Source organism: Corella eumyota, chromosome 7 (genome assembly GCF_963082875.1).
Source record: "Corella eumyota chromosome 7, kaCorEumy4.1, whole genome shotgun sequence".
NCBI classification, from domain to species: domain Eukaryota; kingdom Metazoa; phylum Chordata; class Ascidiacea; order Phlebobranchia; family Corellidae; genus Corella; species Corella eumyota.
The window spans coordinates 3,750,798-3,778,424 of NC_137496.1; the positions used below are offsets into that span (position 1 = coordinate 3,750,798).

The 27,627-nt window shown below is 33.7% G+C and overlaps 1 protein-coding gene across 1 annotated transcript; it reads left to right on the forward strand.

Annotated features, from left to right (window-relative positions):
- The first annotated feature begins 1,204 nt into the window (after positions 1 to 1,204).
- Positions 1,205 to 27,481, forward strand: LOC145759491 (dynein beta chain, ciliary-like). The gene is made up of 85 exons (XM_082573329.1): positions 1,205 to 1,347; positions 1,510 to 1,712; positions 1,887 to 2,005; positions 2,190 to 2,383; positions 2,606 to 2,777; positions 2,880 to 3,065; positions 3,152 to 3,277; positions 3,356 to 3,499; positions 3,578 to 3,667; positions 3,747 to 3,914; positions 3,986 to 4,102; positions 4,182 to 4,331; positions 4,419 to 4,558; positions 4,630 to 4,698; positions 4,764 to 4,890; positions 4,991 to 5,137; positions 5,249 to 5,357; positions 5,443 to 5,546; positions 5,620 to 5,760; positions 5,829 to 5,966; positions 6,119 to 6,307; positions 6,409 to 6,546; positions 6,627 to 6,743; positions 6,809 to 6,952; positions 7,091 to 7,294; positions 7,450 to 7,566; positions 7,668 to 7,898; positions 8,032 to 8,175; positions 8,253 to 8,411; positions 8,507 to 8,629; positions 8,712 to 8,834; positions 8,944 to 9,169; positions 9,244 to 9,329; positions 9,403 to 9,534; positions 9,658 to 9,810; positions 9,896 to 10,060; positions 10,131 to 10,331; positions 10,438 to 10,598; positions 10,674 to 10,935; positions 11,071 to 11,217; positions 11,658 to 11,900; positions 12,270 to 12,425; positions 12,507 to 12,623; positions 12,719 to 12,979; positions 13,104 to 13,256; positions 13,338 to 13,484; positions 13,713 to 13,858; positions 13,926 to 14,085; positions 14,180 to 14,448; positions 14,528 to 14,605; positions 14,693 to 14,858; positions 14,934 to 15,134; positions 15,208 to 15,315; positions 15,441 to 15,578; positions 15,745 to 15,922; positions 16,262 to 16,431; positions 16,507 to 16,698; positions 16,834 to 16,977; positions 17,095 to 17,201; positions 17,266 to 17,410; positions 17,574 to 17,678; positions 17,779 to 17,934; positions 18,264 to 18,407; positions 18,485 to 18,607; positions 18,684 to 18,842; positions 18,988 to 19,170; positions 19,815 to 19,940; positions 20,076 to 20,308; positions 20,405 to 20,527; positions 20,615 to 20,702; positions 20,785 to 20,901; positions 20,981 to 21,125; positions 21,269 to 21,429; positions 21,716 to 21,886; positions 22,022 to 22,144; positions 22,252 to 22,445; positions 22,952 to 23,131; positions 23,291 to 23,387; positions 24,046 to 24,273; positions 24,546 to 24,737; positions 25,106 to 25,285; positions 25,358 to 25,723; positions 25,803 to 25,946; positions 26,334 to 26,559; positions 27,044 to 27,481. The coding sequence occupies exons 1-85, from the start codon at positions 1,325 to 1,327 to the stop codon at positions 27,289 to 27,291; spliced, it is 13,380 nt and encodes a 4,459-aa protein (XP_082429455.1). The 5' UTR covers positions 1,205 to 1,324; the 3' UTR covers positions 27,292 to 27,481.
- The last annotated feature ends 146 nt before the right edge of the window (positions 27,482 to 27,627 follow it).

Below are 27,627 nucleotides of genomic sequence, written 5' to 3' on the forward strand. Positions count from 1 at the left end.
GCTAAATGTAATAATATTATATATTAAATGATTAAATGTTAAGCTATACCGACATTACAATTTTCATAACAAACTTTAATTTTAATTGGGTTTAATCGGTAAGCTTAAATTGACCTTTTTTGTCAACAAAATTGCAACTCTTTATCATCACCTTGTGAGCTTAATATTTCGGTAACTAAATCATGTAACTAAATCAAGAGCACACATTTTTTTGTTTAGGCGAGTAATGAAGGGCTAAAGAAGCCACTAATAAGGTAAGGTGTAGGTTTGCTCTTTTTTTTAAATAAAATTTTGTTATGTTTTTTTGACGAAATATAATTTTTAATAATTTTACATATTCATTTAGGGCTAATAATCAAAATATAGGTTACTGGACCACCCAGTTTTTGATTCGTGTAATAACTTTTGCTTTTAAAATAGTGAAAATTTAAAAATATGTAAATAAAATTAAAAAAATTGTAGATTTTTTAGACTGTGTTTTTCAAATACATCTAAAGTTTAAGGCAGTTAAACATGCGCTGTTTTGGCATCTTTTTCACAAAACACGAAATTATTTAAAGTGCATTTGCAGAGTACTTTATTTTAAGCAAAAGTTGTAGTCATGTAGGAAGTTGAATTACTTTCCATTTCAAGTGTCCTTAACAACACTGGGACTAAATACTTCTCTGCCTCTTCAGCGCATGTGCAAGTGCCGGCAACAATGTGCGTGCAATATTGAAAACTTCATCGATTTTTTTCTATAGTTTAAGAATTAGCCTTTTAAAAGTTTGACGAACTCGTTACAAAGGCAGTCTAGACGACTCTTAATGAGTACTCACGATCTTAAACTATAAAAAAAATGTTTAAAACTGACATCTTTATGAGTTGTACTGTAAAATTTGAGCTGTAAAAGAGTTAGTCACAATAAATAAAACTCTAAATACGCTTTAAAATTTAAGTTTATACGTTTATAATATAAAAATTGATTTAAAATATTAAAAAGGCAAAACTAGTAAAATAATCTACATAAATATAGTATAAAAACAATGACATTGTTACGTAATAAGCAAATGACGCAAAATTCAGAAGACATTTTTGTTTGTTTGTTTAGTTTTAAATTTTTGTCCAAGGTCAAAGATATTTTAAAATTTTTGCGCTTAGGCTGCAAAATTAGACATAATTTTCACTTATTTTGGGCATTTTTATACGATTTGATTATATTTCAGGTAAACTAGGTCTAAAATAGAACTAGCGTGGGCTATAAAAACAGTTTTATTCGCGGCGGTCAGCCTAAGTTTCGAGCCCAATCGGGGCGACTTTTTGAATTGCACCGAATCGATTCAACATGGCTGAAGTAACGGATAAAAGGTAAGTTAATGTGTATTTTTACTTTAATAGATAACTTATTTACGCAAAAAACTGTCAACTAGGATTGTTTGATCTTTTTTTTAAATTTTTTTCAAAGAAAATGTTTTTTGTTCACTTTTTCGCGCGAAAATGTAATAACTGAAATTCTAATTTAAATCTTAGATGGGACTTTCTTCAGTCCCATACTTTAAAGACTTTAAACCTGAAAGTGGACAAATGGGTGAAAATGTTAAGCCAAGAAGAGTACAAAATACTCGTACAGGAATTTTTAGACAAAGCAGATATTTTTGGAATGGTTGTTTACGCGTCTGGCGCTGGGGCTCTTACTCCAAGTTATGAATTTCCGACATCAATTAAACAAAAAGGTTTGTTAAATAACTGTTGTAACAACTTAACAAGTTGTAGCGGTGGCTAACATAAAGCAGGGCAAATATAATGCCACTTACGTTTACTACTGTTTGTTATTCTTTGGAAATTTTTGCCATATGAACTGATGTTGGTACTGTCGTGAAATCATTTGTTTAATAACTTTATTACAGGCATTTTTTTCATCAAAAAGGAGAAGACTAATATCACGAAGGACAACATAAAGAGTAAGATGTTGGTGGGAGACGTTTCGCAAATCCCCCTTGAGCATCTCTCTCCACTCATCGAGGAAGTAGGCTTTTACTCAACTTGTAATTGTGTTAATTACAAGTTGTTTGATTTCTATTTTAAGATAAAATAGATTTCAAGAGTTTATTTAAGTGGGCACGTACTTTCCAGTAAAGGAGAGTACGTGCCTTGTTATTTGTATTTGCATGAATAAACACACTTTACTTGATTATCTTTGCGTTATACAGTTGCTTTCCTCTATGCTTGCCAACAACGAAAACCACCAACGCTGGCCAGCCGTGGTATCTGGAGACGTTCTCCGCCACGTTCATAAACTTAAGAGCAACGTATTTGTGGTCGCCGGCCACGTGAAAGGAAAAACTCTTCTCCCCTTGCCAGTTGGCTCAGAGAAGGTTGACGTTGCAAGAGATGACGAAAGACGGTACAACTTTTTTTTATACTTTTATCTTTAACTAGCGTCGTGGTGCAATAGTTTTACCCTATCATCCTCACTGCAAAAAAATTAGAGTTTGAATGCAGATTTCTTAATTGTCAAAAATAACTATATTCGAGGATAACTTTTTTAAACAACGTTTAGGGAGTTACCCTCTGGTTGCAATGGAAGCCATGTGTTGTTGTTATAATTGTTGTGCTTTGTTTAAAGGGCACTTCTACATGCGATTGAGACTGTAGTTATTGAGTGGAGCCACCAAGTTCGTGATGTATTAAACCAAGAACCAGCTCAACCGTTGTTGGAAGGTAAAAATCCAGGTCCAGAAGTCGAAATCTCGTTTTGGAATTCCAAGTGTGCGAACCTACTATGCATATACAAACAGGTTCATTTAATTTTCCATGTAATCTTGTAGTTTGTGATTGTACTAAAAAAATTATATATTTAATTTTTAAACGTAACTTACACTACTTTATATTTTTGCTAGCTTCGAGAGCCAAAAGTGCGAAAGATGGCGACCATCTTGGAACTATCTGGAAGCAGTTATCATCCAGCTTTAAGAGAGATTTTCTCTGATGTTGTTGCAGCACTACGGGAAGCAAAAGACATCCAAATGCATCTAAAACCACTTCGATCTTTCTTGGATGACTTTGAGCAAACTGATTTTACAGAAGTAAACTTTTTATGTCATTTTTTTTTATTAGAAAGGTCATAAAATTTCTAATATATACTTTGATTGTTATATTTATTTATGTGTAGGCAATCCCCAAGCTGGCTCCTTTAATGCATATTGTATGCTTGATCTGGTCTATGTCGAAAAACTACAACACACCAGTTCGAATCATTGTGTTGCTAAGAGAAATGTGTAATTTCCTGATCGACATGGTAAATATATAAAGTTATATATATATATACTTTTTATCAAGTTTTTTTTCATAAATTTACAACTATTTTTAAACACAGACTTGCAACTTTTTATCCCCTGAAGATATCCTTAAAGGAGAGTTGGATGAATCTGTCGAAAAAGTTCAAATAGCCCTCAAGGTTTTGAATGAATTTCGAGCGAGTTTCGATAAATCAAAATCCAAGATTGACACTTATTTTAAGGTCTGTTTTTATTAACCAATAGAAAGTTAATTTGTGTACTTTTTTAACATTTTTCTAAAGTTTTAAACCTTTTTTTAGGACAAAAGTAAAGTAAGAAGATGGAACTTTTCTCCAGAACTTGTTTTTTCAAGAATGGATCGATTTGTGGACAGACTTGACATTCTGATGGTAAAGCAATTTAACATATTTTGTATATACACAATTTTGTACTGCCTTTTTTGTTAATCTTATAATTGTTCAAATACAGGAGTTTTTTGTGCGGAGCCAGGAGTTTATGAAACTTGAGAAGATCGAGTTTGGAGGAGTGAAAGGAAGAGTTTTAAGTCAACTTGTACTCAATATGTTTGACAACTTCCAGGACATTTACAAAGTATTTGGAGAGAGAACTTACAACCCACTAGACCCTGAGAACCCAGTAAGTTTATGCAAATTTACTTGTAAAATTAATATTTTTATTTGTTTAAAAAATTTAATTTTGTTGTACAGGAGTTTGAGGAAGATTTTATATCTTTTAACCGAAGCCTCTCTGACTTAGAACGTCAACTAGCGAACATTATTTGCCAAGGGTTTGATGACTGTTCTGGAATGGCTGCTGTTTTTAAAGTAATTAAAACCTGTATATTAAATATACAAATTCATTTTAACTAAATGGACAATGTTTTTACCAAACTTATATTTTAAGATGTTAAACATATTTGGAAGTTTGCTTGAAAGACCAATTATTAAAGCCGACTTTGATCACAAGTACCCTAAACTTTTGGATCTTTTCAACACAAGTCTAGATTGCACTAAAAGAATATTTGATGAACATGTTATTGCGTCTTCAAATCAGGTAAAGTAACTCCAAATTAATCTAAAATGCTAAAGTTTATTTTTTATTTGAATCAATCATAAAATAAATTAAGTTTTGTATATTTAGAGTTGTGATGACACATCTAACGCACTTCGCCCTTGTGTACACAAAAATCAACCACCTGTAGCTGGCCAATTAAAGTGGGCTAAGGAACTAAAAGAACGTATTACATGGCCAATGGAAATGTTTAGAAATCTTAACCACCCGTAAGTTATATTTCATTAAAATTTACTCCACCATCTAAGACTTAGTACAAATTTTATTTTTTGCTTTTCAGGGTTTTTAAGTCAGAAGAGTGCCTATTGGTATTCAACAAACATGCGCAGATGCTGAAATTGATTTCTGAGTAAGTTTTGTCTTTTTAACACATTTGTTTAATATAAAAATTTCACCTGCTTCGTATTTATTTAGGTATGAAAGAAAAGTTTACGAACAGTGGACACAAGGTGTTGAAGAGGCTTGCAAGTTTAACCTTGGACAACCTTTGCTAAGAAGAAACCTTGACACCAAACTACTCTGTGTCAACTTTGACCCACAGGTTACTACTACTATATTAACATTATGCAGTTATGCACCACTATGCAAGGTTTAGTATTTATAACATTATTTTAGTAATAATAAAATTGTATTTGTTATAGCTTGTGGCTGTTTTAAGAGAAGTAAGATACCTGAAATATCTTGAGCGCGATGACATCCCAGAAGTAGCAACCAATCTGTATGAAAGTCACGAAATGTTTAGAAAATATTGCTCCAATCTTGACCTAACTGTTGCCTGGTATAATCAGGTAGACAATTTGATGCTTAAAATCAATTTTGGAATAAATTTCGACCAAATATCTGTACTTGTACTTTTTTGTGATCATTTTTTCTTAAATTTATTGAACTTGGCCTTTTAGGTTCGCCACTCTGTACTTGATGTAGAGTTCCCGTTGATTGAAGGCCAGCTTCAGGAAATTGACTCTGTTTTGCAGCAAGCCGAAACTCAGCTCTGCTGGAGATCTGATGGTATGGTCTATCAAATAAAAAAACTAAAAATTTTTACACTGGGCTACTTACGAACCCTGTTTTTGCATGTTTTATTTGCATTTAGGTATTTGGGAGTACATCCAAGAAACTAGAGACAAAGTCCACGATCTACAAGTAAGAGTCCAAAAAACCAAGACCAATATAGAAAACATTGAAGCAATAATGAAGGTAATGTATTATATATAAATTTATAATAAACTTTGTAATTATTAGTAATAAATGTAAACTTGTTTTGTCACAGACTTGGAGTGAAACACCATTGTTCGAGAGAAAGGCAAACAATTCAGCAGCTATACTAAACTTGGAGGACAGAAAAGATAGACTTACAAAGAGATATGGTCTTATTACCGCAGACGGAGAAAAAATACATGGATACATACAGGCATAAAAACAATACCAAATGTAATATTTCTGTAAAATGTCAAAATATAATTTTCTTTTTTTGTGCAGGAAAATTTGAAATACTTTAATGCTGATAGTGAAAGTGAGATATGGCAAGCTTATGTTAGTTACATCGATGATATGGTCATCGAGGGCTTCTACAACTGCATTTACTGCTCACTTAACTACTTCATCGATAACACAGAAGTATGACTACTAATCTTGCGACAAAATTCTTTACAAAATGCTTGCCTTTTGATTATTAGACCTTTTAAATTTTTATTTTTTAATGTAAAAAATAGGTATTTATGTTGTTAGGCCTAATTTTTCTTATGCTTAGTATACTTACCAATCTTTAGACTGAAGTGCAGCCTCTATTTATCGCCGAGCTTGAGCTTCAAGTTCCAGAAATGGTGTTCCAACCTTCTCTTAACGAGATGGTAGCTGATGGCTTTCTGGATCTCATAGAAGGCTTGCTTTTTGATATTTACAAAATGAGTTCACTCATTTCCAGAGTTGCACCACAATGTGGACAGCCAGATTATCAGGTCAGTTTAAAATTATTTTGACTTTATTTTTAGTAATATATTGAGTTCTTATGTAAAAAAAAATATCTTTTTTAATAATTAATTTGGAATTTATTATTCAGGCTGATATGGAGGACATGGAGGAACTATCCGGAATGAGAAATGAATTTTGTAACAGAATAACGGAGGTTATGGAGAAAGCAATCACTTACTCACAAGGCTTCTTAGAATACAGTCACTTATGGACGGATGACAGACAAGTAAATCCTTTGTGCAATTAAATATAAAATTATTTAAGAAATATAGCTTGTATATGTAATTTTATGTTGGTTTAACACAGGAGTTTATGGGTCAGTTTCTTACATATGGACACCTGCTAACCACTGAAGAGATAGAGGCTCACGGTGAAGAAGGTGTGCCAGAAACTCCACCTACTTTAAATCAGTTTAAACAACAGGTAACTACACTTACTGTAACAAGATTAAAAACACTTAAACTTTTAACTTAAACATTTTTTTTTAGATTGATTCATATGAGAACCAATATGTAGTAATAAGCAACGTAAAACCAACACAAGTGTTTGATGGTTGGTTTCTTGTTCAAATCAAACCTTTTAAGCAAGCTCTGCTTAACACTGTGAAACGATGGAGTTATATGTTTAAAGAGGTTAGTTATTTAAATATTTTTGTAGAGATAAATCTTTGGTCTTTTTTTTATTAATGTATATATCTATGTGTACACATTTTCTTGAAGATTTTTGTGTTGTTGAATTTTAGAAAATAACAAAACATTTCCTTTTTTTAGCATCTTATAAGCCACGTTGAGAACAGTCTTGTTGACCTAAAGGAATTCATTGCGCTAGCAGATGTTGGATTGGGTAAAACAGTGGAAGAAGGTGATTACGAGGGCTTGGTTGATTGCATGGGTCACTTGATGGCTGTAAGAGAACGTACCGACACTACTGATGTCATGTTCGAACCTTTAAAGCAAACTATCGAACTGCTTAAGGTATGACAAATTTACAAGTTTCATGTTAAGTTTCCTTTAGTAATACAAACACAGATGTAACATAGGCTTTTCCTATGATGTCTTATGGAAGTAGTAATCTAGTAATGGTCGAGTGGTGGTGCTGTGTTTTACTATTTATTATTAAATACTTGCAGTCCTATGATCAAGAAATGTCAGAGGAAGTTCACCTTCAACTACAAGAGCTACCTGAGCAGTGGAACAACACCAAGAAGTTGGCAGTCACTGTAAAACAAGCTGCTGCCCCACTGCAGGTAAAAGCTGTTCAAGTATGGCATACGTAATTGAAATGTATTTGCCTAACAATAAAGTTTACATGTAAATTGTATATTTATTATTTGTTTACTGAATTTAGGCCAATGAGGTATCTATTATAAGACGCAAATGCACAAGTTTTGATGTCAAACAACATCAATTTCGTGAGCTGTTCCGCAAAGAGCTTACATTCCGTTTCAACTGTCCAGACCCTTATCAGTGTTTGGATAGAATGCAAGAGGACATCTTAAACCTGGAAACTGAAATGTTTGCTTTACAAGAGTCTGCCGACCTGTTTGAAGTCAATGTGCCAGATTACAAGCAACTAAAAGTAAGTTTAACTGCATTATATATACTTAACTTTAAGGAAAAAGGGCATTTTAAAGCCTCATATGGCAACTTGTGTAGCTATGTGGTGTTTGGCTATAGTTTCTACCTAAAATAAATTTTGATTTTTGTTTTAGGCATGTAGACGTGAAGTTGGGTTATGCAAGGGTGTATGGGATTTGGTTGTGCTTGTTCGTACCAGTACCGATGCATGGAAAACCACCTTGTGGGCTGATATTAACGTGGAGCAAATGGACATTGACTGCAAGAGATTTGCCAAGGTAATTTTCAAAAGAAAGTTAATTGTATTGTCTAAAAATATTCTTTTATTTATATTCTAACAAAAACAACATTTCAGGATATCAGAACACTTGATAAAGAAGCTCGTGCATGGGATGTGTTTGGGGGTTTAGATGGGGTAGTAAAGAATATGATCACATCACTTAGAGCTGTGGGTGAACTACAGAATCCTGCTATCAGGGATCGACATTGGCACGAACTCATGCAAGCAACTAAGGTAATGTTGAACTATTATGATCATGATTTAATCTATAGTTGTAGATTATTGATTAGGCAAAAAAATGAGATATATTTTAAACATATATGGTTTAGGTTCGATTCTCAATGGATGAAACCACAACATTGGCTGATTTGTTGAAGTTAAATCTTCATAACTTTGAAGACGAAGTTCGAGAAATTGTTGACAAAGCTGTTAAGGAGATGGGAATGGAAAAGGCTAGTTTTATATATATTTAATATAAAAATCAACAATAACTTGTTTACTTTTAATCTGTAACATTATATTTTTTTTTAATAGACTTTGAGAGAACTTGATGTAACATGGGCAGCGATGGACTTTGAGTACGAGCACCATCAACGCACACAATCTCCTCTTATTAAGTGCAACGAGGAATTAGTGGAGACTCTAGAAGATAACCAGGTATTAACCAACATTTAATATACCATATATGTGTATTACCAAATGTGTAATAAACAACATAACAATACTATTTGTCTGCTGTTTTTTTTTAAATCTAAATATTTATTAGGTGCAACTGCAAAATCTAATGACGTCGAAGTACATTGCTCACTTCTTAGAAGAAGTTTCAGGTTGGGTTCGGAAGTTATCAACTGCGGACTCAGTGCTAACTATTTGGTTGGAAGTTCAGAGAACCTGGTCACATCTTGAAAGCATTTTTATAGGATCTGAGGACATCAGATGTCAACTTCCGGAAGATTCTAAAAGATTTGATGGAATTGACACTGATTTTAAAGGTCTGATTTAATTTTGTGAATAATTTACTTTGCTTATGGTATTTAAATAACTTTCTTTAATTTGTTATTTTTAGAAATTATGGCTGATGCAATTAAAACACCAAACGTCGTCGAAGCCACGAATAAAAAGGGACTTTATGAAAGATTAGAAGGCTTACAGGTTGCTTATGTTACTTAAAATCTCTGGATTTTATTTTTTTGGAATAATTTTTGTTAACATATTTTGTATTTAGTCGGACCTTACTCTTTGTGAAAAAGCTTTAGCTGAATACCTGGAGACCAAAAGACTTGCATTCCCTCGATTTTATTTCGTTTCGTCGAGTGATCTGCTGGATATTCTCTCTAATGGAAATAACCCAGTTGAGGTAATGTCTAAGTGGCATTATAGCACTTTAAAAACAAATGCTATGACAGAGCAATAGTAGGGATTAAACCTAGGGTCTTACAATCCTATCTTTAATTGTTATTATTATTTGTTTTATATACAGGTAAGCAGACACTTGGCAAAGTTGTTTGATAATATGGCCAAGTTAGAATTTGATGAAGATGATTATGGCAACCCAACTAAAACTGGAATAGGAATGTACAGTGGGGAGAACGAATATGTGCAGTTCACCAATGAGTGCTCATGCACTGGCCAGGTAAAAACCTAATCTTTCTAAACTATTTATTTTTTTACTAAATAGAAAAATTTATTAAAACCCCTTTTTTAAACCTGAACTTAAGGTTGAGATGTGGTTGAACAAGGTTATGGACTCAATGCGATACACAGTTCTACATGAGTTATCTGAAGCTGTTGTAACATATGAAGAGAAACCCAGGGACCAGTGGTTATTCGATTATCCTGCACAAGTTGCTCTTACCACAACCCAAGTCTGGTGGACTACTGAGGTTAAAACCACTTAAAGCCCCTTTATTCCTTTTTTTTAAAACTTTTTAACCATTTTTTATACAATTTTAGGTTGGAATTGCTTTTGCTCGTTTAGAAGAAGGTTATGAGAACGCATTGAAGGATTACTTCAAAAAGCAAGTTCAACAACTCAACACTCTTATCAACCATTTGATTGGAAATCTTACATCTAATGATCGTCAGAAAATTATGACAATTTGTACAATTGATGTACATGCAAGAGATGTGGTGGCCAAACTTATTGCACTAAAGGTATATATACTTTGTTTGTTTACATTTTCTAGTTTTGGCAATTTACTTAAAATTTAACTATATTACATAAGTAGGAATGTTCAAAAATCAAAGAAGTTTTTTTTAGATTGACAGTGCAACAGAGTTTATCTGGCAATCGCAGCTAAGACATCGATGGGATGATGAGAAGAAACACTGCTTTGCCAACATCTGTGATGCCCAGTTTTTATACTCGTACGAGTATTTGGGAAATACACCGAGACTGGTAATCACCCCTCTAACTGACAGGTAATGTTAAATTTTAATTACAAAAAAATCTAAATATTTGGCCGAAAATTTTTTTTAAATAAAGTTTTACTTTAGATGTTATATCACATTGACTCAATCACTTCACTTAATAATGGGTGGTGCACCTGCCGGACCAGCAGGTACTGGTAAAACAGAAACCACTAAGGATTTAGCTCGCTCGCTTGGCATCATGGTGTATGTGTTTAACTGCTCAGAACAGATGGATTACAAATCGATCGGAAATATTTACAAAGGGTTGGCACAGACTGGAGCATGGGGTTGCTTTGATGAGTTTAACAGGATCTCAGTGGAAGTGCTGTCTGTAGTTGCTGTGCAGGTTTGTTAATGCAATTACTATGTAGTATAATCAAGAATTAATTGTAATGTATTTATTTAAAGTTTGTTTTTTCAGTTATTAGACATTTTATTTTAAAAGAATAGAGTTAAATTATTTTTTATTTAAAAAATTTAGGTTAAATCTATCCAAGATGCAATCAGATTTAAGAAGAAGAGATTCATTTTCCAAGGAGAGGAAATCTCAATGATTCCAACAGTTGGTATTTTTATCACCATGAATCCCGGTTACGCTGGAAGAACCGAACTACCTGAAAATTTAAAGGTTAATTATATATAAAATTTTTGTTTATAAAATATTTTTTACTTCTTCAAATATTTTTTAAAATTGGTTTTAAATGATTAATTTTAGTTTTTTTGTGCACTTCTTTTGCCAAATTATATTTTTTTAAGATATATAACAAATTGATGTTAATGAAAATTTTCGAAAGCACCACAAATGGCAGTATTTTTAGAAGTTGACTTATAAATCTCACTTACGGTGTAGATTTTTTGTGATTGTACAGAATGATGAGATATTCTACGGATATGGGATTGAGATAAAACTATGAGAACAAACCCAGCTCTCTGAACTGTTTAAATCCAAACTTATTTATTAAATTTCTGTTTATTTTAACAGAATTTACTTATAACTATCTTATAGGCCATTTATTGAATGTATTTTTGTTTTTTACACCTTTTAAAGTAATTTTTTTATTATTTTAGGCTTTGTTTCGACCATGTGCTATGGTTGTCCCTGATTTTGAGTTAATTTGTGAGATTATGTTGGTTGCTGAGGGCTTCTTGGAGGCAAGGATATTAGCTCGGAAGTTTATCACACTCTACACCCTGTGCAAGGAGTTGCTGTCAAAGCAAGATCATTACGATTGGGGTCTAAGAGCGATCAAATCTGTGCTTGTGGTTGCTGGTACCCTAAAAAGAAGTGACAAGACAAGACCCGAGGAACAGGTATTTAATTCTTTATCTAAATCGGGGCAAAAAAAATTTGCAAGTGTAGTATAAAAATAGCATTTTTAAAAATTTTAAACTATAATAACTTAAGAATAAAGAAAAGATTTAAAAAAAATATTTTTAGTGTTTATTTATTACATAATTTTATCACACACCACAAATGGGAGTTTTTTCTAATAAAACTGGTTATATTTGACGATTGTGGTTAAGCTTTTGTATGGATAACATGATGAGAACTTTCTAGGTCGTTTGAGATAAAACTTTGATATCAAACCCAGCTCTCTGACATCCTAAATCTTATTTAGGAAAAAATGTAACTTTTAAATTAATTTGTAAAATTTTTACATCTTTTTTCATAATTTCTAGGTGTTAATGAGAGCACTTCGTGATTTCAACATCCCCAAAATTGTGACGGACGATATGCCTGTATTTATGGGTTTAATTGGTGACCTTTTTCCTGCTTTAGATGTACCTAGGAAACGAGATCTTGATTTTGAAAAGCAATGCAAACAAGCTGTACAGGTATGTGAATTTTAATGGAAGCTCTAATTTTTTTAAGGTATTAATGTATATATGTAAATTTATTTTTTGTGTTGATTTTAGGATCTTAAATTGCAAGCTGAAGACAATTTTGTATTGAAGTTAGTTCAGTTAGATGAACTTTTGTATGTAAGACATTCTGTGTTTGTTATTGGCAATGCTGGCACTGGCAAGACACAGGTAAAACACTACTGCTGAAACCTATGTCAAACATATTTTTAGTAGAATTAAGATGCAATTTTAGGAGGGGTTTGTTTATAAATTATTAAATCTAGGTGCTAAAATCTTTAATGAAATGCTACCAAAACATGAAAAAACGCCCAATGTGGATCGACCTTAACCCGAAAGCTGTAACAAACGATGAATTGTTCGGGATCATAAACCCAGCCACAAGAGAGTGGAAGGACGGGTTGTTTTCCACTGTGATGAGGGATTTGTCCAATGTGAGCCATACTGGACCAAAATGGATTGTTCTGGATGGTGATATTGATCCAATGTGGATTGAATCTCTTAATACTGTTATGGATGACAATAAGGTGAACATCATAAGCTTTTGATAGGCCCATACTTGTGTTCTAATCTTTGATTACAGTAACATTAGAAATCAAAAATTAAATATAAAAAAGTTTTACAGTTTATTTTCTTTTCTTATTTTTTAAGGTGTTAACGTTAGCTAGCAACGAGAGAATCCCACTCACTCCCTCAATGAGGTTATTATTTGAGATCAGCAACCTAAGGACAGCCACACCTGCTACTGTATCCAGAGCCGGGATTCTTTATCTTAACCCTGCTGATTTGGGATGGAATCCAGTGGTATGTATAACAAAATTGCCCAGTTAATTAATAAATACTGCTGTTTTTACCAATTTTTTAAGTAAAATTTTTTTGTTTTAGGTTACATCTTGGATTGACAAGCGCGAAGTTCAGTCAGAAAAAGCAAACTTGACGATTTTATTTGATAAATACATTCCAAGCTGTTTGGAGAGCTTGAGATCTCGATTTAAGACCATCACGCCTATTCCAGAGTGTGCCAAAATACAGGTAAATACTAAAAAAAAAATATTTTAAAAATTAGTTTTTTGGTGAAAAGGACTTTTCAGAGAGCTGGGTGTGATTTCATAGTGCTAACTCATAAGGAAATCTCAAATATCTCATCATTTTGATAATCCACAGAAACTTCTGGTCTTACGTACCATATATAGATGACTATACCAATAAACTACTATTTGTGGTGACTCATAATTTTGATAGTAATATTTATGTCAACAGATGTTGTGTTACCTGCTCGAGGTGTTACTTACACCAGAAAACACACCTCCGGACTGCCCAAAAGAGTTGTACGAGCTTTACTTTGTTTTTGCTTGCATCTGGGCATTTGGTGGAGCTATGTTTCAAGATCAATTGGTTGATTATAGGTTTGTAAACCCTTCTAAAAAAAACTTGACTATTTTCTTTTTTTGACACACTTATTTTTTTTTACAGAGTTGAGTTTAGCAAATGGTGGTCTAGCGAGTTTAAGACGGTAAAGTTTCCAAGTGCTGGAACAGTGTTTGATTATTGCATCGACACCGAAACCAAAAAGTTTGTTCCTTGGTCAGAAAGTGTTCCTGGATTTGAACTTGACCCAGATCTACCATTGCAGGTAACTTGATGGTCTGTAAAAACTGGTTTAAATTCAGTAGGGTGAAATGTCATTAGGTATTTTATTTTTTATCATTAAAACTCCAATTTGTTAGGCCTGCATGGTTCCAACTTCCGAGACTCGTCGAATCCGATATTTTATGGATTTATTAATGGAAAAGCGCCGGCCCTGTATGTTAGTTGGTAACGCTGGCTGTGGCAAAACCGTGTTGGTACAAGACAAACTTGCTGGGATGCCAGACGATTACATGGTTACAAATGTGCCATTTAATTTCTACACCACATCTCTAATGCTGCAAGGTATATTAGAAAAACCCTTAGAGAAAAAAGCTGGGAGAAATTTTGGCCCACCTGGATCTAAAAGGTAAGTTTAAGGGCGTTAAAATTTTTTCTATATTCTAGTGAGTTAGTATAACTTTTATCTGTTTATTGTTTATTTTTAGATTGATTTATTTTATTGATGATATGAATATGCCAGAAGTAGATGCCTATGGAACAGTACAACCTCATACTCTAATCAGGTAATGCTTTAAAAAAAAAACTAATTAATATTTCAATAATTTAATTCTGTCATTTAAAACCTAAAAATATTTAAATTTCCGATTCAGGCAACATCTTGACTTTAGTCATTGGTATGATAGAAATAAGTTGATTTTAAAGGACATTAACAATGTACAGTATGTGGCATGCATGAACCCTACTGCTGGTTCCTTTACCATTAACCCAAGATTACAACGTCACTTTAGTGTATTTGCTGTCAGCTTTCCAGGACAGGTAAAAAAGTTAAATAATAATTCTGTGTGCGCTAGAGGTATCATATGTTATTTATTACTTTTATTTTTATTTTAGGAAGCGCTGTTCACCATTTACAGCAGTATTCTAACCCAACATTTACAAATTGGAGGGTTTGCTGCTGCAGTGCAAAAGTCGTCTGTTACACTTGCTCAAGCCTCACTTGCTTTTCATGCGAAAATAAACAGCACCTTTCTACCCACTGCCATCAAGTTCCACTACATATTTAATTTAAGAGATTTGTCCAATGTATTTCAGGTATGTGAAACCAATATTTTAAATAAAAAACGAAGATTTGGTTACTTGTATATTTAAATAACCTATTATTTAGGGTATGCTGTTTTCTACACCTGAATGCATAAAAACAGTTCCAGATCTGGTTAGATTATGGCTGCATGAGGCTACCAGAGTTTACTGTGACAAGTTAATTGACAAAAAGGTAAACATTTCATTTTCTTCTTATATTTTCAGAAATATGTATTGCACCTTTACTTTACAGGTCTTGGGTTTGATTCCACATTCTTACGAGTTTTTTTTTATTGTTATTCTTCTTATTTTGTTTAGGATATTGATACATTTACTAAGAACAAATTTGAGTTTGCGAAAAAGTTTTTTGATGACATACCAGAAGAGGTTTTGTCTGCTGAACCTTTGCTTTATTGCCACTTTGCTACAGGAATTGGAGACCCCAAATACATGCCGGTAAATTACTTTAAAATAAATTAAAAATTGTTACTATTGAATCGGTTTAGCTATACTGCTAAAAAATACCAGTTTATGCATTTAAATATTATTACAGCTAATGCTCTCTTTAATGATTTAACTAAATTATGTTAGAAATATATTTTATTAAAATCTTTTTGTTAAGGTCCCCAGTTGGGAAGCATTAAACAAGTTGTTAGTTGAAGCATTGGAGACTTACAATGAAGTAAATGCAGTGATGAACTTGGTGTTGTTTGAGGATGCTATGTCACATGTAGCAAGGATTAACCGAATACTTGAAAGCCCTAGAGGGAATGCATTGTTAGTTGGAGTGGGAGGATCAGGTATGTGTATAATGTTTTGTTAACCTGTTAAATAACATAACTGCTAACCTGTTAACTGGTTCAGAAAATCGAAGTAAAATATTTAGGACGCTATAATGTGTAAGCTGTTGGAATCAAACCCAGTGCCTTATTTAAGGAAAGTTGTGCATTTGAGTAATATGCCGGTATTAGATTTTTATTTATTTATCCTTAATGTGGGAAGGTCTACTTCACATGTGAGCACTGGGATTCGAACCCCAGGTTTCATGTAGGAAAGCCAAATGTTCTGATCACTAAATCACAGTGCTGGTTAAGATATACAGTAAAAAATATTTAAATTACCTTAATTTTGAATAACAGGGAAACAGAGTTTATCTCGACTAGCTGCCTACATAAGTGGTTTAGAAGTGTTTCAAATTACATTGAGAAAAGGTTATGGAATACCTGACCTTAAGATTGATCTCGCTGCCCTTTATATCAAAGCTGGACTCAAGAATATTGGAACCATGTTCTTACTTACTGATGCACAGGTATAATAGAGTGTAGATGCGATTTGTAGAAGAATATTTAAAAAAACTTGTTGTTAAAAAAAATAATTTTTTTAGGTTCCTGATGAAAAATTCTTGGTTCTCGTAAATGACTTGTTGGCGTCTGGGGAAATCCCTGAGCTGCTACCTGAGGACGAAGTGGAAAATGTGATCAGCGGGGTTAGAAATGAGGTCAAGGGTGCAGGGTTAGAAGATAGCAGAGACAACTGTTGGAAGTTCTTCATTGACAGAGTGAGAAGACAACTCAAGGTAGGCATACTGTTTTTTTTACATTTAAATATTTAAAGCTGTGGTATTTTGTTTCAGTCTAATGGCATGGCAGTCTAGGCTTAGGCCAGGCTATATTTATCCAATCAAGATTAAAAGGAACTTTGGTTTTGCTAGGTTGTGTTATGTTTCTCACCTGTTGGTACAACACTGAGAGTAAGAGGTCGTAAGTTTCCAGCTGTGGTCAACTGTACACAAATTGATTGGTTTCATGAATGGCCCGAAGAGGCTCTCCAATCCGTCAGTCTCACTTTTCTACAGGTGAACATTTAAAAATAATATTTTTTTGTTTTTTAAAAATTATTGACCCTACTTTATTCTTAAGTTAAATAGTCTACAGTACTTCTTAAATTACTTATTTAAATATAATTTTTTTAGGATATTGAAGGAATTGCTCCAGAAATAAAACCATCGATCAGTAACTTCATGTCATTTGTACACACCAGTGTTAACAATGCCAGTCAGCAATATCTATCCAACGAAAGGCAAGTTGAACTTTTAAAAGCCTTAATTTTAAAAAATTAATAATTTTGTTTAATAAAATTTTAGGAGGTACAATTACACGACTCCGAAAAGTTTTTTGGAGCAAATTAAGTTGTACGAGAGTTTGCTTGGCGAAAAGAGTAAAGAACTACAAGCTAAGATGGAGAGATTGGAGAATGGGCTTACCAAATTACAGAGCACTGCTGCCCAGGTAATGGCCAAGTATATTATTAATAAAGTAAAAGTACTATGTAAAATATAGGTTTGCAACTGTTTTTAATATATAACTGGCTATGACATATATTTAAATTCTTATGATGTATATTTATTTATAAAAATTAACTGTATTTTTTAATCAATATATATTTATTTAGGTTGATGATTTAAAAGCAAAACTAGCTTCACAGGAAGTTGAATTACAACAGAAAAATGAGGATGCGGACAAACTTATTGCTGTAGTTGGTGTCGAAACAGAAAAAGTAAAAATCTTTATAAAAACATATTTTGAAACCATAATAGTTAAAAGTCTTATTTATAAATCTTAAGAAAAGAAAATTATTCTTTTATATTTTTGATTAGGTGAGCAAAGAGAAAGCAATAGCTGACATGGAGGAGAAAAAGGTTGCAGTGTTTGCAATTGAGGTAGGAGAGAAACAAAAATCCTGTGAAACTGATTTGGCAAAAGCTGAACCCGCTCTACAAGCTGCACAAGATGCCTTAAACACCCTTAACAAGGTAAGGTCATACATATTCCCCACTGATCTCATGCTGTAGCGCCTTTGAGTAAGGCGCTATAAACGGTATGAACTCCTGCTGAGCCAGCACATAATCAGCAGTAAAATTATTGGGCAATTATAATCTATAATATCCCAAACTGCCACAGGCAACTCGAGACTGGGTCGGAGTAACTTATGTTACTCTATGTTTAAGTCGCACATTTGATTTTCCCACATCGAGGATAAAGATATATACAAAAAAAAATAAATATATATATTGTCCATTAAGCTTTATTATATGTAGATTGGATAACCTTATGGGTTTAAAATAACAATACTTGTTTATAGAACAATTTGACGGAGTTGAAGTCATTTGGTTCTCCACCAGGAGCTGTTGTCAATGTCACAGCAGCTGTGATGGTTCTACTTGCTCCTAACGGCAAAGTACCAAAAGACCGAAGCTGGAAGGCATCCAAGAACATGATGGCAAAGGTTTCTAAATTTGTTTACAGTAATAGAAGCAGGCTATTACTTGTAGTGATCTATGTTTATTGTGTGTTCAATATCAGGTTGATCAGTTTTTGGATCAACTAATCACCTATGACAAGGAAAATGTTCACGATAATTGCTTAAAGGCAATAAGGCCTTACCTTGCTGACCCTGATTTTCAACCAGAGTTCATAAAAGCCAAGGTAATGCAATTAAACAATTTATTATTTGGCTTTAATAAATGTGGCTCTAATTCTAACTAAAAATCTTAATTTTTAGTCACAAGCTGCTGGAGGGTTATGTGCATGGGCAATTAACATTGTGAGATTTTATGAAGTTTATTGTGATGTCGAACCTAAGAGAATGGCTCTCGCTAAAGCAAATTCAGACCTGGCTGCTGCACAAGATAAGCTAACAGGAATTAAAGCAAAGATTGCTGTAAGTATTTTTTGACTAAGTTTTTTTAAACCAGTCTTTACTTGATATCATTTTTATAAGATGACAAATTGTAAAACTAAGTCAAAACAACTAAAAGTTGCCCTAAGTTACATTAAGAATAAATAAACATCACAATTTTTTGCAGCAATTGGACAAGAACTTAGCTGAACTGACGGCCAAGTTCGAGAAAGCAACAGCAGATAAGTTGAAATGTCAACAAGAAGCAGAATCAACAACATTAACAATTAGTTTAGCTAACAGATTGGTCGGTGGTCTGGCTTCTGAGAATGTAAGATGGGCTGAAGCAGTTAGTGGATTTAAAGAACAGGTATGTTAAGTCAGGGTACGAATTAACGTTTAAAAAACAATTCGCTAAAAATTAGGTTGCATTTTTAGAGCAATTATTAGGTTCAAGTCATAATCTTCGTTTTTTTGTAACACTTGACGAGTTGCGTGGCATTTTTAAAATGTAACGTATTGTTAAATAATCGTTAAGAATATTTCGCACGAAAAACGAAACATTTTTGATTACTTTAAAGCTATGTTTTATATTTAAAAAATTGCGCAACAACTAAACGAACTCGGGAGCGAAATTTACGCATTACCAAAATATGGAAAGTTAATAAAGTTTTTGTTATTAAATACCCTATAGTAACCTACATTTACGCAGGATTATGTTGATGTACTTAAATTAGTGTGAAACCAGTTTAAAATAGATCGTAAAATTACACAAATACACACGAAGTTTTATTATTGCCTGAACCTTTTTTGGTTGATTCGCTTTTTCTAATATATTTGTAAAAAACGATTCACTAATTTTAAAAAACGATTCGCTTTTAGCGAATAGCGACCCGTTATTTCGTTCCCTGTAAGTTATATAAAATATTATTTTTTGGGAGGTAATTTTGGTTAATAGTTTTTAAATGCATTTGGTAAAATTGCCCTTTTAATGTAATTTTTTTTTTATTGTAGGAAAAAACATTATGTGGTGATGTTCTACTCATCACAGCATTTGTTTCTTACGTTGGATATTTTACAAGAAATTACAGGATTGATTTCATGGATAACTTGTGGCTTCCATTTATGACAAAACAAGAGGTAAAAGTGCTTAGGTTTTTTTTTAATACTTTTCAACCTCTAGATCTTAAAAACCTACCTAGGCACAATTTTACTGCAGAGATATTCATATCCGAAATCCTAAATTTAAAGTTTAAAAATTTTGTATTTTACCAGGTTATCATACCAAGCACAGACGGCCTTGATCCACTTACAGTGTTAACAGATGATGCTGACATTGCTGCTTGGAACAACGAGGGTTTACCATCTGATCGAATGTCCACTGAGAATGCAACTATCCTGACAAACTGCCAGCGCTGGCCTCTCATTATTGATCCACAATTACAAGGCATTTTGTGGATCAAGAAAAGATATAGCAACCTGAAAACTGTACGTCTAGGACAAAGAGGGTAAGTGTTATATACTTTAACCCAGATAACAATTACCCCAACCTTCATGCATTTTTTTGACTTTTGAATTTTTTTAATCTTATCTTTAAATTTTAGTTACCTTGATGTAATAGAAAGTGGGGTGTCGAATGGTGACACAGTGTTTATTGAGAATGTTGGAGAGAGTGTTGATCCTGTACTTGAACCTTTGCTGGGAAGAAATACAATCAAAAAGGGAAGGTAAAACTACTTTACCTAGGGCATTTAAATGTTATAGCCTTCAGTTTTTGATCTCTGTAATTATTTTATTTTCATATTTTTATTTAGATATATAAAAATAGGGGATAAGGAGGTAGAATACCATCCACAATTTAGACTTATCTTGCACACAAAGCTAGCCAATCCACATTACCAGGTAACCTATTAGTAGTTGTTAAATTAATAAGATCAGAAAAATTATACAAATCTGATCTTGAAATCTAAAATCTTTTTTTTAGCCTGAAATGCAGGCCCAGTGCACTTTGATCAATTTTACAGTCACCAAAGATGGTTTGGAAGAACAACTACTTGCTGAAGTTGTAAGATGCGAAAGACCTGATCTGGAAGAATTAAAAGTAAGTTCTGGTTAATTTAAACTATTTTCTTAATTCTAAAAATGCAAATTTTAATAAAAATTTTTTTATTTTTTTACAGGCCCAGTTAACTCTGCAACAGAACGATTTCAAGATCACATTGAAGAGATTAGAGGATTCTCTTTTGTCCCGCCTCTCTGCAGCATCCGGAAACTTTCTTGGTGACACAGCATTGGTGGAAAACCTAGAAACTACAAAGAAAACAGGTTTGCATTTAGTAGTTACAGTTTTAAGGCTAGCCACTTACATTACGTTATATAACACATTAGTGAGAATTGGCTTCGCGAAATAATTCATTAATTTTTTAGGTGGGAAAGCATTTCAATTTTTATTCTTATTTGATTTTTAGCTGCTGAGATTGAGTTAAAGGTAGCTGAAGCAAAAGTAACTGAGACAAAGATCAATGAAGCCAGGGAAGGTTACAGAATTGTGGCAAAGAGAGCAGCCTTGCTCTACTTCATCTTGAACGAACTTAACGTGATTAATCCAATTTACCAATTCTCACTAAAGGTATATTAAACTTATTACTAGAATTTTTCTATGTAAACTGTTACAATTTAATTTAAAGTATTTTTGTATTTATTTATCTCGATGTGCAAAGGTTGACTTTACAACCTAAACATAGAGTAACATCAGTTCTACTGACCCATTCTTAAAGTTCCCTTTGACAGTTTGGGATATATTACAGTATAACCCAATACCTAAGCTGCTGATTAAACGTTGACTCAGCAGAAGTTTATAATGTTCATAGTGTCTCACTTAAATTTTTATCTTAATTATATTTTTTTCTATTTAGGCCTTTAATGTCGTATTCTCAAAAGCCATAGAGCGCTCAGAGCAAGCTGATGATCTCAAACAGAGAGTTGCCAACTTGATAGATACAGCAACCTACAGTGTGTTTCAATACACAACCCGAGGCTTATTCGAATGCGATAAACTTACTTTCACTGCACAAGTTGCTCTACAGGTTTGTAAAGCTATCTGTTGTAATAGGTGATTATAATATACAAAACAAGTTACTTTAGGCCTTTTACAATGTTTTTTTTTGTAAAAGAATTCTTAAAGTAAATGCATAGTGTTAAATTATTTGATTTTTTTTTAGATTTTGTTAGGCAATCAAGAGATAAGTTTGGCAGAGACCGACTTTTTACTTCGCTTTCCAGTTAAGATGGATAGCTCGAGCCCAGTTGACTTCCTCAACAACTATTCATGGGGTGGAATCAAGGTAAAAAATTTTTTTTTTTTACTTTTTTATACAGGATTTGGTATCATAAATTTTAGACTAGGCCAGGGTTCAGATCATAAATTCTTTTAAAATATTTTTTTTCTAAGGTTTTGTCGGAGATGGAAGACTTTCGTAATCTCGATCGTGACATCGAAGGTTCAGCAAAGCGTTGGAAAAAGTTTGCAGATAGTGAATGCCCTGAGAAGGAAAAGTTTCCGCAAGAATGGAAGAACAAAACTACCCTGCAGAGATTATGCATGATGCGAGCTTTAAGACCAGACAGAATGACATACGCTGTTCAGTAAGAAATAATATGTTACTTAAGTTGATTAAAAAGCATTAATTGACTTTTTTTTTTTTTTATCCTCGATGTGGGAAAGTAGAATGCGCGACTTAAACATAGAGTAACATCAGTTACTCCGACCCAGTCTTGAGTTGCCTGTATCAGTTTGGGATATTATGGATTTTAATTGCCCGATAATTATTCTGCTGATTAAGTGCTGGCTCAGCAGGAGTTCATACCGTTCATAGCGCCTTACTCAAGGTTACTACAGCATTGGATCAGTGGGGATTGAACCAACGACCTCATGTGTGGTGTAGCAAGTGTTTTTACCACTACACCACGCTGCCGGTTGCTTTCATGCTTTCAACCATTCAATTTATTGCTTATGTAAAGCTATTTTATTTCTTTAATGGCGTGTAAATAATAATAAATATGTAAATATACCAAAGTAACCCTATATAATTGTTGGCAACACTTTAACAACATACTAGCATTTTATTTTTTTAACACTTGTCTTTTTTTAGGGGATTTGTTGAAGAGAAATTGGGGGCAAAATACACCGAAAACAGGCAGGTAGAGTTCAGTAAATCCTACGAAGAAAGTGGACCCGAGACCCCTATTTTCTTTGTTCTTTCACCCGGAGTTAACCCACTCAAGGATGTTGAAGCCATTGGCACAAAACTTGGCTTTTCCATCGATAACAAGTAATTTATCATGTTATTAACTATTACACGTAATGTAAATATTTTTGAAGTAACTAAAGTGGTGTGTTTATTATTAAAATTTAAATATTATGTTTTAGGTGTATTATTTTATTTGGTTGATCTTTTTTTGAAGATATTAATTTTGGTCCCATTTTTTAGGAATTTCCATAATGTATCGCTTGGCCAAGGACAGGAAATTGTTGCTGAGCAAGCTTTGGATTTAGCTGCAAAGGAAGGGCACTGGGTAATTTTACAGGTAAGCTGACATATTATAAAATACCACAAAAACTTTACACTATACCCAACCCATAAGTTAGCTCATTATTTAAACTGCTACAGTGAACGAAATAACGGGTCGCTATTCGCTAAAAGCGAATCGTTTTTTTTTAAATTAGCGAATCGTTTTTTACAAATATATTAGAATTAGCGAATCAACCAAAAAAGTTCAACCGACATTAAAACTTTCGTGTATATTTGTGTATTTTTTCAATTTATTTTTACCGGTTCCATTTATAATTACATCAACATAATCCTGCGTAAATGTTGGTTACTACAGGGCATTTAAGAACAAAAACTTTTCATGATCTCACAATGCGTATTTTTCACTCTCGCAGTTTGTTTAGTTAAGTAGTTGCGCAATTTTTTATATACATAACAGTCTTGATGTCTTGTTTTTTGTGCAAAAAATAATTAACGATTGTTTAACAATACGTTACATTTTAAAAATGCCACGCAACGCGTCAAGTGTTATTAAAAAACGACGATCACGACTTGGACCTAACTATTGCTGTAAAAATGCGACCTCCTTTTTAGCGAATCGTTTTTTAACCGTTAATTCGTACCCTGTGCTAGAAGGACCATCTATCGTTAAAATTTACCAACAATTTTTTTTCATCAAATTTGTATTTTTCCAGAATGTTCACTTGGTAGCTAAATGGCTGAGCACACTTGAGAAGAAAATAGAAATGTACAGCATCGGCAGTCATCCAAGTTATCGGGTTTACATCTCAGCCGAGCCAGCAGCTACCAGGGACTCTCACATCATCCCACAAGGTATCCTGGAGTCCTCCATCAAGATCACAAACGAACCTCCGACTGGAATGCAAGCTAATCTGCACAAAGCTCTTGATAACTTCAACCAGGTAAAACATGAAATTTAATTCAATCTTGTGTAATTAAAAAAATTATTCCAAGTAATAACACTTGAGGTTTGAGATTTGATTCCCACTGCCTCCATGTTGTCGTCGGTGTAAGTTAAGGTTAACCTGAGGCTAGTTTATGCAAAATTATTCGTTTGTTAGGGTTGTAAAGTTGGCTTACCTACCTTTAAGATAAATTTATGTAAAAATATATTTATTTTATCTAGTAATTCTTTTGTTATTGGTATTATAATTTTGTAAACCTTTTACCCTAGGAAACATTGGAGATGTGCAGTCGTGAAATTGAGTTTAAATCACTGCTCCAATCTCTGTGCTACTTTCACGCTGTGTTGTCCGAACGCAAGAAGTTTGGACCTCAAGGTTGGAATAGACCATATCCATTCAATGTTGGTGACCTTACCATCTCTGTGAACGTGCTTTTCAACTATTTGGAAGCCAACAGCAAGGTTTGTGAACGGCATTAGTAAAATACAGTAGAGTAACTTAATGCCAACTGATGTAAATATCCGGCAGCATGGTGGTCAGAATAATTCCTATTACTACATGAGGTCCTGGGTTTGACCCCAACTGCTCTCAGACTGTAGCACTCTAAAGTGAGGTGCTAGAAACGGTATAAACCCCTGCTGAGCCCAAAACCATGAGCAGTTTATTTATTGGGCAACTATATTCTATAATATCCCACTGCCAAAGGCAACCTGAGAACTTGGTCGCGGTAACTGATGTTACTCTATGCTTAAGTTGTAAAGTCAACCTTTCCACATCGGAGATAAATAAATCTGAGAAGAAATGTTAAATTTACTTTTCTATTACCCAGGTTCCTTGGGATGATTTGAGATATTTGTTTTGTGAGATCATGTATGGAGGTCACATCACTGATGACTGGGATCGAAAGCTTTGCAAGACCTACTTGGAGGTCTACATGCATCCGGATCAGCTTGAAGGAGAACTTCTTCTTGCTCCTGGGTACCCAGTTCCTCCAAACATGGATTATAAGGTAAAAATTAAATATCCGCTGGTAACATCATTGGGAATCGAACCCAAGACCTTTTGATATTAAATTTGACAGGGTTACCATGAGTACATTGATGAATGCCTACCTCCTGAGAGTCCTTATCTATATGGACTTCATCCCAATGCTGAGATCGGTGTCCTGACCACAACATCCGAAAATTTGTTCCGAACCTTATTGGAGATGCAGCCCAAGGACGCGGCGGGTGCAGGAGCTGGAGGAGTCACTAGGGAAGAAAAGGTTAAAACGCTCTTGGATGAAATTTTAGAGAAACTTCCAGAAGAATTCAACATGATTGAGATGATCTCGAAAGTTGAGGATCGAACTCCTTACATTGTCGTAGCCTTCCAGGAATGTGAAAGAATGAATACACTGACGAAAGAGCTTAGAAGATCTTTAAAGGAGTTGGATCTCGGATTAAAAGTAAATTCAACCATTAAACTTGTAAAAATAAACACAGTTGCCACATTTTTATGGTTTTAAATTGTATATATTTGCTTAGGGGGAGCTTACAATTACCTCCGATATGGAAGATCTGGAATCAGCAATGTTTTTTGACTCTGTTCCTGAAACTTGGACTAAAAGAGCTTACCCTTCAATGTATGGACTTACTGCTTGGTTTGCTGACCTACTGCTAAGGATCAAGGTATCTAGTTTTTTTTTTTTTTTTTTTGTATATATCTTTATCCTCGATGTGGGAAAGTCGAATGCGCGACTTAAACATAGAGTAACATAAGTTACTCCGACCCAGTCTCGAGTTGCCTGTGGCAGTTTGGGATATTATAGAGACTATAATTGCCCGGTAATTATGCTGCTGATTAGGTGCTGGCTCAGCAGGAGTTTATACCGTTTATAGCGCCTTACTCAAGGGCGCTACAGCATGAGATCAGTGGGGATTGAACCCACGACTTACCACTACACCACGCTGCCGATTCTTACCACTACACTACGCTGCCGATTCTTTTTTTCTTGTTAATGTTTTTATAATGAAGTAAGGTAAATCTAACAGTTTTGACAACAATTTACAAATTAGGAACTAGAGTCTTGGACTACCGATTTCCAACTGCCAACAACAGTTTGGTTAGGTGGGTTTTTTAACCCCCAGTCCTTCCTTACTGCTATAATGCAATCGATGGCTCGCAAGAACGAATGGCCACTTGATAAAATGTGTCTCCAATGTGATGCCACTAAGAAAAACAAAGAAGATGTAAATAGCCCGCCAAGAGAAGGGGCTTACATACACAGTCTATTTATGGAAGGTATGTATTTAATTAATAAGTATTACTTCATTAACTACTAATATTGTATAGATTATTTGGTACTTACAAAATACTACCAACTTTGTTTCGGTTTGAATTTTAGATTGGTCATTACTAACTTAGTTTTAGCTTTGAGTTTAGATGGTCATTACTAAATTTGTTTAAGCTTAGAGTTTAGAATAGATGATCATTACTAACTTAGTTTCAGGTTCAGAATTTGAATGGCCTTACTCACTTAATTTTAGCTTACAGTTTAGGTGGTCATCACTAACTTAGTTTTAGCTTAGAGTTTAAATGGTCATTACTAACTTAGTTTTAAGTGTAGTTAGCCGTACTAACTGATTCGGTTACAGACTAAAGTAGATATATACATGTGTACTAATAGATAAATGTACGTATGTAAGATAGAGTAGCGTAGTTATTAGCAACAGTTTTGCTCAGTTTGAGTTAGTTTAAATAGTTACAAGTGGTATATGCTATATAGGTGCACGCTGGGACGTACAAACTGGCCTTATGGCCGAATCACGACTAAAGGAATTGACTCCTACCATGCCCGTGATGTTCATTAAAGCAATCCCAGTCGATAGACAAGAAACGAAGAACATCTACGAATGCCCCGTGTACAAGAACAAGTCACGCGGCCCAACTTACGTTTGGACCTTCAATCTGAAGACAAAAGAAAAGTCCTCGAAATGGGTGCTGGCTGGAGTAGCTCTGCTGCTTCAAGTCTAATTAACTTTAAAATGTGTTTGTTTTTTGCTGCTTCAACTATAATGCTTTGCCGAGATTAAACCTTACTTTTGGTAATCTTTGTCATTTTTTGCTTTAAAATGTTGTGTATTATAATCCCCCTTTTTCGCCATAGCAGTTTGCACTGTGACATTTTTTTGCATAGTAAACCTATATTGTTAGTTAGATATTTTCAAGCCAATAAAATACTCTATGACAAAAGTTTGATTAAGAGGCAGCGTGTATTTTTTAACGTCGCATAGTTAAAAATGGGTGAGTATTTAGACTATTCAGTTCCGTATATGCAATTATATACACTTATGGTATGACGTATGTATG